Raw genomic sequence first — 15,962 nt, 5'->3', positions numbered from 1 at the left:
TTAAACGCTTGAGAGTTAACATCTCTTGGAAGGATGAACTAACCGTCAATAGTACGGCTCTCGAAAAATGCAATGGAAAGAAGAGGTTTCTTAGTCTCATCAAAAGGAAGGAAAACGTTGCGAGCGCATCCCCTGATTTAACTTGCGTAGGAGCATACTCAACTGTCACGTTGGTGATCGAAATCCCCTTTAAGCTATAGGGCACGACAGTCGTTCGCTAAAAGCCTTACAGCGTTTACTCGAAAGAAAAGGGGGGCCGAATAATGTGCTACAGCAAAATGTGAACGATGGATTCATCAGGCCGTGAACATCAGCATTTGCCTCTTCTATTTGTAGTTCTAGCTTTCATTTTTCAAAGCTTAACTTTTTACCGTCTACAGTGAGACGGGTTCGTAGTAATTTTTTCAAGTACACCACATATTTATACTTGCGAGTTAGCTGATGATTTGGTGGATATCGCCCTCAGATACAGGACTTCTTTACACATTAGTACATTTTCTCAAACCAGATGGTAATCATTAGGACGGGCCTGGAGTTAAAAAAAATAGAAGACACGCGGTGACTATCAATGTGCGTTCGTGTCAAAGTGCCCTTTTCTTTGTATTTGTTTCTTAGCCACTGAACATCTTAGCCCCGGAGCCATGTAAACTAGCTCAGGTTAACGCACGCCTTGACATATATTCTCACAAATGCCCTCTACGTATGTTCAAAATAAGGCAGAACCCATGTGTATAGGTTGAGGGTTATCCTCCCTGTCTTTGGTTTCCTTTTGTCTCTTTGTCTTGGGGATGAATAATAACCTCTGCAAAGTATGCCAAATGTCACACTTAAGAAGGAGGGATGGTTTCTTGCTCTGTACTGCGCCTTAATTTACGTCACAGCTAATTTCATTTAATGTGTAGTGCTGTTGGAGGCTAGATGTCCAAAATGAGACGGATACCACTGTAATGAAAGGGTACGTTCTTGAATATATATATATATATATATATATATCTATGTAAGGAAACCTTGCTGAGGGAAACGCATTGACGCGATAGAAGAGAGTAACCATGTTCTTTCTTTATCTAAATTTTGTTTTTACCATTGCAGCTGCCAGTCCACGCGGTGCCTCTGTGCCTTTTAAATACGACAAGCCCAATTGGACTGATTTAATAGAGGTAATTAAATTTTTACAAGCCTATATTACTTCAATGCAAAATGGTGAGCAGTAGGCCGTAGGATTATCCTAACATGGTCCTTTATTGGCTGTGCTTTTTTGTCTTTTATTCACTTGAAGTAAGTAACTGTCGCTGCATGAAGTACTGCTTTGCACTGGAGTTTTTATTATGATCAGCTGTGCATATACATAAACCATCCTTGTTAGCTCTTTTACAAGCAATCGTTCACACTTAACGGCTCGTAAGCCACCGCACTCGCAACACAGTGTCAGAGTGCTCGTTTTTGCTCCTGCTATACTTGATATCATGGCGATAAAGTAACCATTCGTCCCTAGCGCAATTTGTAGAAACTCATATTGCTGAGCAGCCTAGTGCTCTGAGCCAAGCGCTGCCCTGAAACCTGAATTGTCTCCAGAGCTCGGTCGCTCTTCAGTGCGATGGCGAAGCTATTTGAATACTTTGGGTGCATGCCATCCATGGCATATTTCTATCAAAAAACTTGGGATATCTTTCACGAAGCGGCAATTCTCAAGCTTCAGGTTGAGCCTGGATGACTTGATTGTCTGTTGTACTCTTTGAAACCCCATCAGGTGACTGTCAAAATACGCGGACAACAGGACATCATCCAAAAAATGAGACTGGTCTGTGACTTCAGGTCTTTGAGCACCACATCTATCCCGTGCTGAAATGTGGCAGGTGCCTACAAAAAGAACAAATAGTGTATACTTCAATTCAAAAATGACGTCCGGCGATATAGCCGTAGAGTTTTACTCGACAGTTTCGTCATCTTTGAAATTAGCCGTTAATAAGATTTATCAACCGAGGATGTTTTGCATTGTAGAGTCTATTCAAAAGTGAAGATGGACTTCCTTCCTCGTGAGCTTGCTCATATGGCCATATCGGACACCTTGTAAAGGAGTGTGTTCAATATTCAGCATGTAGCGTCAATTGTAACAAAGAAGTCAGGCTACACTACACAGCTGGATGCCCGAGCGGCTTACGCTTGTGCCAAGGAGTGGCCCCATGGCGAGCTGAGTGGTGGCACTGCAGACATCGAATGGAGGCTTTGACCGACGTTGTCCGTCCTCTCTTCTTTTTTATTCAAAATACCCACGTGCAAAAACTAAGCCATCTTGGCGTATAACAACGTGGCGACGAGCGGGTCATAACTGTTTCGGGCGATGAACATGAACAACGAGCGGTCCACGGCGGCGCATGTCTGTTGTCGGCGTAAGATGCTCTATGAGATAGTTCAGAGGAGAGGCCCGTTCGACGATGTGGTATGGTCTGTCACACTTCGGGAGAAGCTGTTTCGGAAGTTCAGCCGTGTTAAAAAGCACGGACGAACTAACTAGTGCACCGGAAGGGAAGTTAGGATTGGTACTTCCACAATCACGATTGCATTTTTGTCATTGTTGGTCGTCGGATGAGAAAGTTTGAACTGACTGACGACGACCTGACGATGATATCTGGTGACGACTAAAGGGAATGCAAAATGTTACGCGTCTGATTGATACAATAGCTTGATCAGGAGACAGGACGAGCGCTAGTCCTGCCTGCTTCTAGTCTCTGTCCGTGTCACTTCGCGCTACAATCCAATATCACGTTACCGTACGAACTCGCCCAACTTCCTATAATTTCCATATGGTAGGGCCATATCTATGCAATGTGAAGGATTCGGACCGGAGAGGGGAAAGTACGTGAAAAATCCTGTTGCATATTGTGTACTCGTATTATACGCGTAAGTGGTATATGGGAGCCTGATGTGCCATTTTCTATAATCCAATAAAATGTACGTGGTGAGCATGTCATCAATCGTTCGATTGGAACTCTCCGTAAACCGATTAGTACGAGGATGGTACGCCGAGGTGGATCGCTGAACAACGCGGCTTGGAGCAAGCAAGTCATCAAACGCCTGATAAAGAAACACACGGCCTCTACCGCTCAGCAGTTCCTGTGGTGGGCCATGATGAAGAATGAAACAATGGGGCAGAAAGAGCGCAACGCCAATGGCGGTGTCTGCAAGCCGAGCAGTGATTTAAGCATACCATGTAAGGTTATCAACTGCGATAACAATGCATCGTTTTCGAGTGGGTGATAGTGGTAGTGGCCCGTACCAGTGAATTCCCACAGGGTCGAAGGCACGAGAAGACCACAGAATGGGTTGTTTTAACCACGGGGATTTGCGGTGATGGCAAGGCGGGCACAAGTGTTCAAATTTGTGGACAAAGCTTAACATTCCTTGCCAGTAACAATGCTGTTAGTGGCTCATACGTCTAGAAGGTGGCTCGGTGGGGATATTGTGGGTCGGTGTGGATAGATGAATTCATATCAGAAGGCAAAGTCATGTGAACAACAAGCAAACCACATGGGAATATCATCATGGTAGTCACGTCAATACAGGTCATACCGGATGGCCTCTCGCGACAAGCCATCTGCGGGCCACTTGGGATTCGCTCGGACGTTTTCACGCATATGCCAAAAGTACTTCTGGCCTAACCTTCGCCGTGACGTAAAGCAATACGTGAAGACATGCCGTGACTGCCAGAGACGCAAAACACGACCCATGCGTCGCGCTGGACTTCTCCATCCCGTTAATCCTTCACGGATCCCATTTCAACAGGTTGGCATATGCTTGCTTGGACCATTCCCAACGTCGAGGGCTGGTAACCGTTTCATTGCTGTTGCCACAGACTACCTTACACGTTACATTGAAACCTGAGCTCTCCCACGAAGCACTGCTAATGATATTACGCCCTTCTTTGTACATGGCATCGTGCTCTGCCACGGTGCTCCAACAGTGGTTATAACCGAACGGGGCACAGCATTTACGGTGCATTTACGGCGCAGTTCACCGCAAACCCACCGCTTAGCTTCCCGAGACGAATGGGCTCACAGAAAGGCTAAACAAAACGATCGCTGATATAATTTCCATGTATGTTAACGTCGACCACAAAAACTGGGACGACGTTCTCCCATATGTTACGTTTGCATAAAATACTGCCGTTCAAGAAACTACCTGCTTCACCCCTTTTCGCTTGGTATAAGGCCGGGAAGCTGCAGCAACGTTGGACGCAGTGCTTTTACCCACCCGCTGTTCTAATGTTGTCACTGATGCTGCCGAATCCGCTCGATGCGCCGAAGAGGTTCGCCAGCTCACACGAGTGCCTATCCGCTGCCGACAACAGAACGACGGCTGCCGATACAATCTTCGTCACCGAGACATCAATTATCAACCCGGTGGCAAAGTATGGGTGTGGATACTGATCCGCCAGCGTGGTGGGTCGGACAAACTTTTGTGCCGCTACTTTGGACCTTATAGGATCGTTCAATGACTTGGCGACGTCACATACGATCAGATTCCAGAAGGAGAAGGCACCACTCGCTGTACCCGACGCACACGCCTGTCCGATGTCGTTCACGTCTCTAGGTTGAAGCTATACTACTAACGCTGATCGCAAAGCTTTCCAGCTGTCTCACCATCTACGTCTTCTTTAACAGTATCCCTGTGGCAATCTCCAGTGCGTAAATGTTCCGCATCGAGACGATGCTTCTAGGGAGGGGGTAATGCCCGACGTTGACAAACCCGACAGCCACTCGGTGCAATTCGGTGCAACATTCTTGGCACGCTGGGTTGCTCCAAAAGGAAGACGACGACGAAGGTGTTAGGACAGCTTCATAAAAGATCTACAGCGTCGACCAAAGTCTTTTGTGGTTTTGTCTGTGACAGTATAATTAGTGGATTTTCGTTAATTAGTTCCCTATGTCTTTCGTTTTCTCTGCACTGGCTACTCTTCTGTCGAGAATGTTGTTTCACCCTGATAATGCGCATGTCATTCGTCACATGGAAGTAGGGGGCTCTCGCAGCGTTGAAGAAAGGAAATGCATGGAAGACAGATGTCGATTATGCGGGTAGGTAAGACCCAAAGAGTGCAATGGTTTTGAGAGTGTACTGAAAGAGTGCCGTATTGGAAATAACACTCTGGAAATTTGCGCCCTTTGGGGCTGATCTCGTACCATACAATAATCGCCATCTGTCTTACCTGCATATCCTTTCTTTCCTGTATCAGCTTGATACAGGATCCTCGACTGTAAAGAAGCAAACGCAAGCAAGGCAGATGGCGAGTATTGTGTTGCGAGAAATAAACGCCCAAAAGGGTGCAGCAGCTTTAAGAGTGAATGACAGTGTGTGAAAAAAGTGCAGTCAAGAATTTAGAAACCTGAATGCAGTCTTTTTGCATCCTACGGATTGCAAATCTGTGAGCCGGCATAGCGGGAAGTGGTAGGATAGGCAGTACTTCAATTTATGGTGTGCTGGCACATATGTTCGGCGCAATTATTCGATGTCATTTTTCCCTGTTTAAGTGTCAGCCGAGCGCTCTGACCAACAATGGCATTTTCTATCTCGCAAGGAGGCCACAGAACTTGTCGCACTCATTCGCAAACTCGGTCGCCTACGGAAACTCTCATGTTGGCAGTCATGCGATAACAGACACCCCAGATCTTTTGCTGCAATTGTGGGCATGAAGGCAGCGTTGCTTTTTAGCGTGAGCTACTTTGAGTTTGCAATAACACAAGGAATAAAGCGCGAACGCCTACCAAATATAGAGACTGCGATTTCAAGCAATTCGCATCGTGCACCTGAACACAGCCAACTAAGGTACAGTCGACTGCAAAAGCCTAAAGACCACGGCATATGCAAAAAAAGAACAAATAATTTCTTCTAGGACAGCCGCGAAGCGTACAATTGTGTAAAAGCATGGCGCTGGTCAAGCAGACACACGTGGACAGTACACTTGATTTCAGCCTTGATGCCTATGATGCGAAGAAAAAAAACTAATTTAACGACAACTCTGGTTCTTAAACTTTTGCACTCGACTATACAGTAATTGCATTGAATCCATCTAAAGCACCAAGATTTCACTTCCAGTTGGTATCATCTACCGCTTTTTGCAAAGTTTCATGCACATCTAATATATTATTTCCCACTTATATTATAATAGTATGCTCAATTCTATTATTGTAAATTATCAGCTTTTCACGTCCACCAAGATCTCATGAAACCGTCTCGGCGGTTGCCGTTTCATAAGGACTAAAGTGAAGCACCGTAATGGTATTGTCGATGATTTCTTTACCACTCAGAGACTGATAATCATGGACATTCATCAGTATTGTTTGCCGTTTATGACACATGCTTACTGGTCACTAAACAGCACTATTTATACAGTTTCAAGAGTTTTGGAAGCCGTTTCATTGAGCTATTATAATGTATCCTTCTTAATGCGACTTGTTTACGCAACATGCACCAACAGAACTTTAAATTTGTACATGTTGTGTGGAAATAGAAGAAATTCTAGCTCGAGCGGTTTCCCTTTTTACAGCACTTTGCCATTTGTACATACGTCACAGAAATTGTGATCTTGTGAGCAGCGCCTAATGAGTATCAGAAAAACTTATTGGATATATCATGCATGGCTTTGCCCTTTTATGACTGCACTACTTCCCTTGCTTTCTGAACGTTGCACTAAAAGTAGAAAGAAAGAGCGCCAACCTTTTGCGAACGAAAGAAAATTACAGCTTTGTAACATATTTTCGCAGTTTTGTTAGCTGACAAGAAATGCTTCAAATAATTTTGATATTCTGGGCAAACAAATTGATTCCTCATTATAGTTATTTCTTAGTACTTCTACAGATGTATAGCAGATGCTTTTAAAATAATGTTTTATAATAAATTTCTCGACATTGGTTAAGTGGAGTGGCCTATGAACGCAGATGACAAAGTATTTTTTTGGAAGTACAAGGGTAATAAAATACAACACATTACTAAAACATTGTGCAATGCATTTGAAGTAATGCAGAAAATATATAGAAACGACTAAAAAGTGCATGAACTTTGGAAATTGCGTTTTTAATGAATCCATCATTAAGGGGCTAAAAACTTTCCTGCCTTCAGGTAAAAAAAGACACGTAATAATGGGCGTGGTATGAAACTTGCTCGCGCAATTAGGCCAGCACAGGTGAAAAAGGAACGTCAACACGATGGTCGGCCTATGAAAGCGCTCCCGGCTTCCAAGCAGCTCAGACCACAGGAGTAGTGGATTCACCAATCAGCGTAGACACTGTCAGGCGAGTTACAGTGATCACACATTTTCCACGCTAGAGCAGATCCTTAGGCTGTTGAAAAAAGCTTTTTTTTAGACACACAGAGAGATGTGCCGTGATTGAAGTTGAAATTTTAATACTTAGGCCAATGTTCACTGCAGCCCTTAAGAATTAGGAGTTTCTTTACACTGCCTTCTCGTTTGTACGAAGTGGAGCATCAAGTAAATGCTGCAGGCCTCTGCATACGGTCCTCACTGTCTTCGTGAAGTCCCGAATACAATAGGTGATTTTTCGTTTTTGTATCCTTAATGTAAGCAAGGTGGAAGTTTATACCTGCTCAATACTGCTTACAAGAGAACGTGCTATACGCATTGTCTGCTGCAGCTGAACATAGCTGCAGCTCCATTGTGCAAAATGTTTCGCGCAATGAACCGCAGTGTTTGATGTAACAACTTACAATTACCTAAAACGTTTGTGAGCAGTGCAATGATTAGAAGTTTCCGTTGGTCTGAAAACTGCCCTTTCTATTCAAACAAAATGCATACCAAACTTTTTCCTCAATGATAACCTAATTTTTTACTCTCCTTTGTAATTATTTCTCTATAAGGCACACGCATGCATGAAAATAATATCTGATTACCAATAAGGAGCTTCTCTGTATGTTTCCCCTATATGATAGACAGCTAGAGGGGTGTAGTTAGCTTATATAAACAGGAGACCCATTCGCTCTGGGTACGCAACATTTTTGTCATGTTCGCCAAACAAAGGAGACTCCTCGAGTTCTTTAAGCAGTAGTACTTTCCTGGTAGATGGACCCACCGCAAGACCAGTTCGATGTCGAGACAATTGATAATTTGGCCGCGCCTTAGAGCTTACCTTGTCTCTGCGAGCGCAGCTGGTAGATTAGATGATGCATCTATAAAAGCGGCCCGACGCAAGTGGCTATCATTCATAAATGTGTCCTCTGACGGGCTTTGTCGGTATTGCCTCTGGCGAGCCCTACCTGAATCAGCCGACCAAAATTTCGCCCAACGAGCTGTTTACAGCCTTAAACATGGTTGGACGAAATGTGGCCACACCCTAGGCAGCCCACACCCTGGCTGCCTATGGTGTGGGCGCTGTTAGAGTGTCGTGACAATATGAAAGCGTATTGCTTCTGGCTATTGTGCGGTTAAATATGGCATCGAGGGAATCTGCACAATTTATGGAGTTTCCAAATGCCGGCACTATTGTTGTAATTACCGGAAAAAGTGGGTTCATCCTTGTTAAGCTGCTTTGAAGTGTTCCAACTGAAATTAACGCCGGGCTCTATGGCTTCTCTTTTAAAAGTTTTGTACTTGTCGACGTGTGTTACAACTTGCTCAACTGTATAGAGCATATTTACTCCACTAATGCGTGGATATAATTTCTAGCCGATAAGGCGCACTAGTGGGATCTTTCAAGCTTCGTATGTCGACCTTTATGACGTGAATTTATGGCCCTGCTTTTTTGCTTTGCAGAACCCTAGTTAGATTGATCGATTAAATTAAACGATGCTTCTCGTTTTTGTCTAGGCTTTGAACACGAGCCAGAAAATTTGGCTGAAGCAGCGAAATTATCCTACAGACAGTGATTGTACTTACTGGCAACGAACCTGGCTGAACAAGACTGATTACTTTTTTGATGAATGGTTCCGAAAGGAACCGCAGTGGTAAGTGGCTAGAAAAAAGCGCAAAAGTGACTAAAGAAGAGGCTATGAAATTCTGTATTACCACTATCGAGTTCCTGTTTCGTACCCCACCTCATACTCTCCATCAATTGTCATTGCTATGGCTTATGTCGGTGTTGTGCGCACGTGTAGGTTAAGGTGCCCGTACGAGCATAAACGTAAAATATGTCATGGTTTATGTGCTTGTTGTGCCAACATATGTGGCACTAACATTTACTACAACGTCGGTCCTGGAGCCTGGCTCGCGTGCCCAGCATAAGAGAAACTGGTGACGCTCGCCGAAATGTTGTTTAAATTGCAGCGACTATGTTGATAAACAAGGAAAACTGAAACTATCACTGTCACCCGCGTCATTCAGTGATTTCCGTTCAAATATTTCAAGCGTCGGTGACAGAGCGAGGTCCATCGAAATAAGGCCCTAGGTTGACCCTCACATGCTATTCAGGGCTGCATCCTTGCAATGCAAACAATCACAAAAGCAATCTATTATTTGAATTTTGTTATTTCTCATTGCTATATCTATTGTTTTGTGCTCTCCTTAGGAAGATGGGACATCAAACACATTTCCTTAGTCTGCAGCTATGGTTAATGAAACGTAAAACATGAGGTAAAGTATCCGCTAGCTTAAAGCCGTATCCTCTGCAAGTGGTCTCCCAGGCGTTCGGGTGGCAAGCCAGGCTACTCGCTTTGTCTATATATTTAAGCTGTCTCTTGGTTGCATTTACAACACCTGTGTCCTTCCTCTCTTCTTTCAACGTTGGCCGAAGGCCATCGGTCCCTGCCAGTCTATAGCGTGACGAGATTTGTCTTCACTCTCCGCTACCACCAGCCTACTTGCTGATTTACGGATCTAGACACGTGACTAATAAACTCCTTCCTGCGCAATAAAAATTACTGTAGCATCGACACTATACGAAATCTTACAGCACAACGAGCTAGAGCATTGACAAGTAACTGGTATGGTCTTCTTAAACAGCAACAATTACGTCTTTAAACCAATGCCTGCTCCTTTTGTGCAAAAACAATTAAAAAATGAAATGTATTACCTGCGTCAGTACATAAGAGCCGTAGCATAGAAATGTTTGAAGCTCAAATGAACGCATTCTGAATGCACTCTACTTCACATATCGGGTGCTACGAGAAATATCTCCTTCATACAGACTGGTTTTGTCTGTATTGTTCTGTATGTATTCGTGTATACTGCCTCTGCCCCTTTTCAAACGCTTGCTGCATCTTTTCCGTTTTTATTACATTCATGCGTACGTATCTTTATTTGCTTGTGCTAACTTACGATTGTATTACAGTCGAATTGTACTGTTATCGTATGCTCAACTTTTAACCCACCCTGTAACGGCCGAAAGGCCAAGAATACAAGCAAATAAAGTATCCGTTGGCTACTCACCCATCACAATGCGTGCCCCTGTCTCATCTGCTGCTCGTTGCCATCCAGCTGGCGCACTTATATTATTCGTTGACTCGTTAGCTGCCGTTCAAACTTTTTTTCTCCAATCAGAACTGCGGAATCTCGAAACTGTCCTCGCAGCAAGCCGCAGACCGTGCACGAAGAGACATCACAGCTAGCGCGCAGGTTTTGGCCCACGTTCTACCACGGGCAATGCTATCCCTGAAACTACGAAATGCCGCTCCCTGAGTTGACACAGCATTACTAAGACGGACCAAAAATACTTTTCTTACCTTACCTGCTCGACGCACTTTAGTCGACGTTACGCCCATCGTATTCTTCAGGAATGATCGCTGATATTTGAATTAGCGTCCAAAAGTTTTTCAACTAATTGCACAACACAATACGACTGGCTGAGAGAAATATACATCTAAGCCTGTGTAAGCATTGCCGGCCATCAAATAAGCATCAAAAAACACATTGGCGAGTATCCTCCATGCTTTAAAGTACTTGATGCGGCCATGTCGCGTCGACAACGTCGTTGGTTTCCGCCAATTTTTAAGCCACCTTGAATGCATCTTGTTCATTCTCCATATCTTAAACACATGTGCTCTCTAAACGCGTTTCGATAACGTTATTCCCGAAAATTTGCTGTCAAACTGCGCATATGTAATACTATTTTTATCGTGATTACGGGTGTTACCTTTATCGTGCTAACTAAGCTTTGCCATTGGAACTGCGAGTAACTTACGTATCATATATGCTTATAAAAGCATCTGTTTTGCCGCGGCTAATGAAATGAATGGGTACAGGTGCCAAAAAATTTGCAGTTAGAAATCACAGTTTGCCTGTTTATATGGCCATGGCCAGGGATTTCTACGAGAAACTGCTTTTACTGATTGCTTGCTAACAATTTAGGGCCATCAGGGGGCCATCCGTTGTGCATTTTGATGAAGCGGATATTACGCACCTTCGGAAAGATATCACGGTCTTGAAAAAAAGATTCCTTTGTTTGCGTTTATTAAGGTAGTGTCCGATTTTTCTATACGAAATTGACAACTCTCGTTTGCAAGGGACATCAGTCATTTAGACACGTCAACCTTACGGCATATTGTAATGCGTGACTGGTCTTCCTGCAGGAAGAAATACCAGGAGCGTGCCAACCTTGTCAACGAAAGCAACGTGCCTGTAATGAAAATAAGACTACAAGTAGAGAAAGGTAAGAAAGGATGCGGCCTCTTGATCGCCAACTTGGGATGGATTCTGCATGCGATTGAGAAAGCTACCTAAAATAGCTTTGTTATGTTAATTATCTGCACACAGATAAGACATGGTTCCCAGAACCTTACGGAAGAAATGCTCAACAGGGAAATGCAAGTGCCTGAGATGAGATAAGATGTTCCTTTACGTTACTTTACGTTATTATAAGTGCAAGGTACACAATACACACCGCTTCAGCGATACGCCTTTTGTGTAGCTGTATCGCAGTTGCTTTAAATATTCAGTGCAACTAAACAAATACAGCAACGGATTTCTGCCTCAAAGCTGCAGGTCACTGCTTTGACTGCCTGAAATCTGGTGCTGGCGGAAGACAGAAAGCTAGCGTAGTTAGATTGAAGTTTGACCTTCTTCTTCTCATAAAAAATTACCATGGAGCCTACACATATTGTCCTACAGTTTCAGCGTTGCTTTGAGGCGTTATGGCCTATATATGAATCAGTCAACACGTGCCATATAAGCTTAATACTACTGGCTTGAATAGACATAAAAATGCATTTATTTTATAGCAATGCTGCTTTATGTAGCATGAAAGAGAAATGGAAAATGCTAGTAAGGCCGGAGCAAGCTAAAAAGCTTGAAATTAATTCAAAAATACGAATTGTAATACCTATTTCCGACTCTCCTCTGTGTGTAAAAATGCCATGTATAAGTAATTTTAGGATGCGCCGGCATGTCACCCATTTTTCAGAGTGAGCTATTTTCTGACTAATTCATGGACTTTTGAGGTAGGTAGGTATTTCTTGTCTCGCCACACTTGAGACCAATTCAATAAAAGGAAATGCGGCTGACAGCCGAATCGAACCTCGTCCTCCGAGCATACGTTGTAGCGACTTGCCCTTTCTGACGTTTGGCACGTGCTTTACGTCCCTCTTTTCTCATGAGAGCTCGACCTTTTAGACGCTCTGTTAGAGCGCATCGCCCCACCTCCAAGATAGCGCCACGTTCACCAGTACTTTCGTTATAGCACTTAACGCTACGTAGGAAGCGTGCGGCACTGTACCACCTTCGTGTACGGCCTATTTCGAACGTGTTTTAATGTTTCAGTGCCTCAGTGCTAATTCCATCGTAGTTTTAGCCTACACAACAATACGTAGCCATAGGTACGTGTGATTGCATACCATCGCTAATGACATCAAAATTGGCGTTTCTGTCGCTGACGCTCTCTCAGTACACGTGTAGAACCCAACAATGGGCATGTCGTAATCGCGCATCAACCGGTTGCAGCTAAACTTCAGAAGTCATTAAGTGAGTCGCGCAATGAATCATGCCATGAAATCCTAAATGATCGTCGTCGCCATTGTCTTGCGCTGCCTTCACGCACACGCTTTCGTGCGGGCTTTTGCTGTTCGTCATTTACAAAGACGTTGGTCAACCTGGCACTGCATTTGCGTAATGCTAAGAAGTGCAGAGTAGCCCAGCTGCCAGCCAAATGATTCTTTTAAAATAGATCCCTACAGAGTGTAGGATCTACTTCATTTTTCTTTGGATTTTTACGCCAGGGGCAGCTCATACGGATACAACAGTATCGGGGGCGTAGAAAATGTCTACAGCAGCGCAAAGCATATGCTTACCTTACTACACGCGAAAGGTGCGCACGAAGTTGCGGTGACTGGTTGTTTCAGTTGATATTTGAGAGTCCGCGCCCGTCAAATCACCGCATACTAGCAATTTAGACACTACCGCTGCGCGAGAACGCAACGACTCGCGATCACAGCGCCGGTGTCTTCACCAGGAGGCGTGGTGCTTCTGAGGCTCTGCTGCAGAGGCGTATGAGTGGAGCACGACGACGCCTGCTGTTGTCTTCCTTCCCGTTCTTAAGCCAATGCGACTTCGTAATGACCACGTCTCTGACGAACGCACTGCTGCGTGCTTATCAGATATGCCAAATCAACACAATATTCTGCAATATGTTACAGACTGCCTGATAATTTATTAATCTACAAGTAAACAAATCATGAACCAAGCTAGTTGGTGAGCTTCATCGTTTTGAGAGGCGAACAACTACATTTCCTTTGAGTCAATGGTATGTTCGAAGGCTACAACACTGCCTACGATTTTGTGGGCTTCGCTTTCTTCACTTAGCCTCACGTACGATAAGATATTCAAGGTAGTAAAGCAGTGAGCCAGTGGCGAGCCACTAGTTGAGAGGTACGGTTTGCGCGCTTTTCCCTAATTTTTTGCCTACGTTATGTTGTAGCATTATAGTGCACACCGGGGCGCTATAACGTAAAACTATTCCAAAGTTTTCCATTCCACTTCTGCAATCAGCACTACGCGATTGGTTAAACATTTTTAGACCACCCCCACTTTACCTGGCTGTCACGGGGCGTCACGAAAACCGCGATAGCTCCCCATGTGATATGACGTGTGCACACTGATTATGCATGATTTGAACAAACAAAAGCAAAATAGGTATTCCTGATTCGACGTATTTTCGCCATTAGCCCTCGGCTTTTGGTCAAAGGCTTTCGGGCTGCACCCACTTCCCCTACCTGTCACGCTACGTCACAAAACCACAAAAACTCATAGCGTAAAAGTGACGTGCACCCGCTAAAGAGGCATTAATATGCCAAACAAAACTCAGTTTTCCGATGAATAGTCGCAGGCTGCCTCATTCCGGAAGGAACAAAAGATGGCGTCCGCCAATCGTTCAGGCAATGGCTACTCGCACCTGCCGGATATCGTGGGTTTATTTGCATATAATAAATCTTCTCACGTGGCTGTGTAACGTTTTCGAGCAATTTCGGCACGTTTACGACCTCGTTCCGCCAACTCTTCTTTGCTGAGGATCCATTTTAGCGTCATTCTTAAGCTTCCGTTGCATGCCGCCGCGATTTTCGACCAGCCACCGCGAGATAAACAAGGGGAAGCGGCCAAATCGCAGACGCCGGCACTGCCCTCTTCGCTTAGTGATCGATTCTCAGTAAAGCGGCTCGGCCCCATCAAATCCCTCTATACTTGAGCGTGCTCCTCGCCTCTTGTCAGTCAATTAGGTTAGACAAGCCGCTCAGCGTACGCAATGTTATTCGTTTTTGAAGCAAACAAAAGTGATCTGCTAGGAACGAGGAAAGCGTTTTATTGTCTGTTCAGACAACCCCGCGGGTGACCGCCCGATGCTTGCATTGGCGGTTACGCAAGTTTAACGCCACGAGATTGGAATAAAAACATTTTGGAAAAGTTTTAGATTATAGGGTCCTAGTATAAAGCATCTTTTGATCATTACCCTAATTCATTTGTCTTTATTCACTTCTGAATGCATGTCAAGAAAACCACTTATTTTTGCTTGTTTGCTTTGTGGACTTATTCAATGCGCGCTACGCACGGTATTTTTATAGAAAGTAAAGCGACGCCCTACAAGTTTCAGTATTGGACATCAAAAGAAAAGTGCGGCATTTTCAATTACACAGGTAAGTGCCACGTTAAGCGCAGCAATGTTTCAGGATTTGTGCCTAGAGTATTATTTTTCAGAGCTTTCAAAGGAGGTACCTGTACCAAACGCTCGTGTTCATGCGACAACTTTATATTATTATAATTTTCCAATTGATTTATTTGCAAATTATCTCCTGGGGTTTATGGTTTCAGCTGGGTACCAAGACAAGAGATAGGATCCAATCCTTTGGCACGATAACATAAAATATAATAGAACAATAAAACATCGATCTAGTTGAAGTAATTGTAGAACAAATTTAGTGTAGACAGAAAACCTAAGTCAATAATAAATGCATTGCCGCCTGGTATGACGAACAAAAAACTATGCAGTCCTAAAGCTGATGACTTAATCCATTGCAAATAAAGTACCAGTAGAGCGGTGTGTAATAACATTAAGTACCTGATAGGAATTCGCACAATTGCCTTTAGCTTAAGTTTTTGTAAGCTCAATCTTGTTCAATTTTTGTGTTTATTTAGCACAAAGGTTACAACTTTAATATCACAGGGAGTTTATAGTGTCACGGATATAAGAATATTTGCAGCATGTGGTTATTTACATAAACATCGGCTGAGAATCCCGAGAGGCTGTTGCCACTTCGTCGTCTTAACCGTCGTCGACATTGTCCTGTTTTTGCGACTGACCGACTGATTTCGTTTACGTTGCGCCACAGGTCTTACCATACACCGAAATGCCGCGTTCTTTTCCAGTTCCCAATGGTGATCTGCGCTCCTATAACTGTCATCGTCCTGACCCACAACGTTACTCTGCCACATACAATACTGAGGGTCACAGACAATCGCACGTATCTCTCTGTGGTGAATTTCGGGCTCACTACGCAGAGAGAGAGACAGCAAATGATAAACGAATGGTAGAGAGGATAAC

The 15,962-nt window shown here is 44.0% G+C and overlaps 1 protein-coding gene across 1 annotated transcript in view; it reads left to right on the top strand.

Annotated features, from left to right (window-relative positions):
* The first annotated feature begins 1,034 nt into the window (after positions 1-1,034).
* Positions 1,035-15,962, top strand: part of LOC142559638 (uncharacterized) — a 30,135-nt gene continuing 15,207 nt past the window's right edge. The window contains exons 1-4 of the mRNA XM_075671208.1: positions 1,035-1,157; positions 8,813-8,949; positions 11,509-11,588; positions 14,986-15,057. Of these exons, the coding sequence (XP_075527323.1) occupies positions 1,050-1,157; positions 8,813-8,949; positions 11,509-11,588; positions 14,986-15,057 (397 nt within the window). The 5' untranslated portion in view covers positions 1,035-1,049. The remainder of the gene's footprint in view (positions 1,158-8,812; positions 8,950-11,508; positions 11,589-14,985; positions 15,058-15,962) is intronic.

This window comes from Dermacentor variabilis, chromosome 10, assembly GCF_050947875.1.
Source record: "Dermacentor variabilis isolate Ectoservices chromosome 10, ASM5094787v1, whole genome shotgun sequence".
NCBI lineage: Eukaryota > Metazoa > Arthropoda > Arachnida > Ixodida > Ixodidae > Dermacentor > Dermacentor variabilis.
The sequence above is the reverse complement of the archived record's forward strand: the minus strand, read 5'-3'. Positions and strand labels throughout refer to the sequence as shown.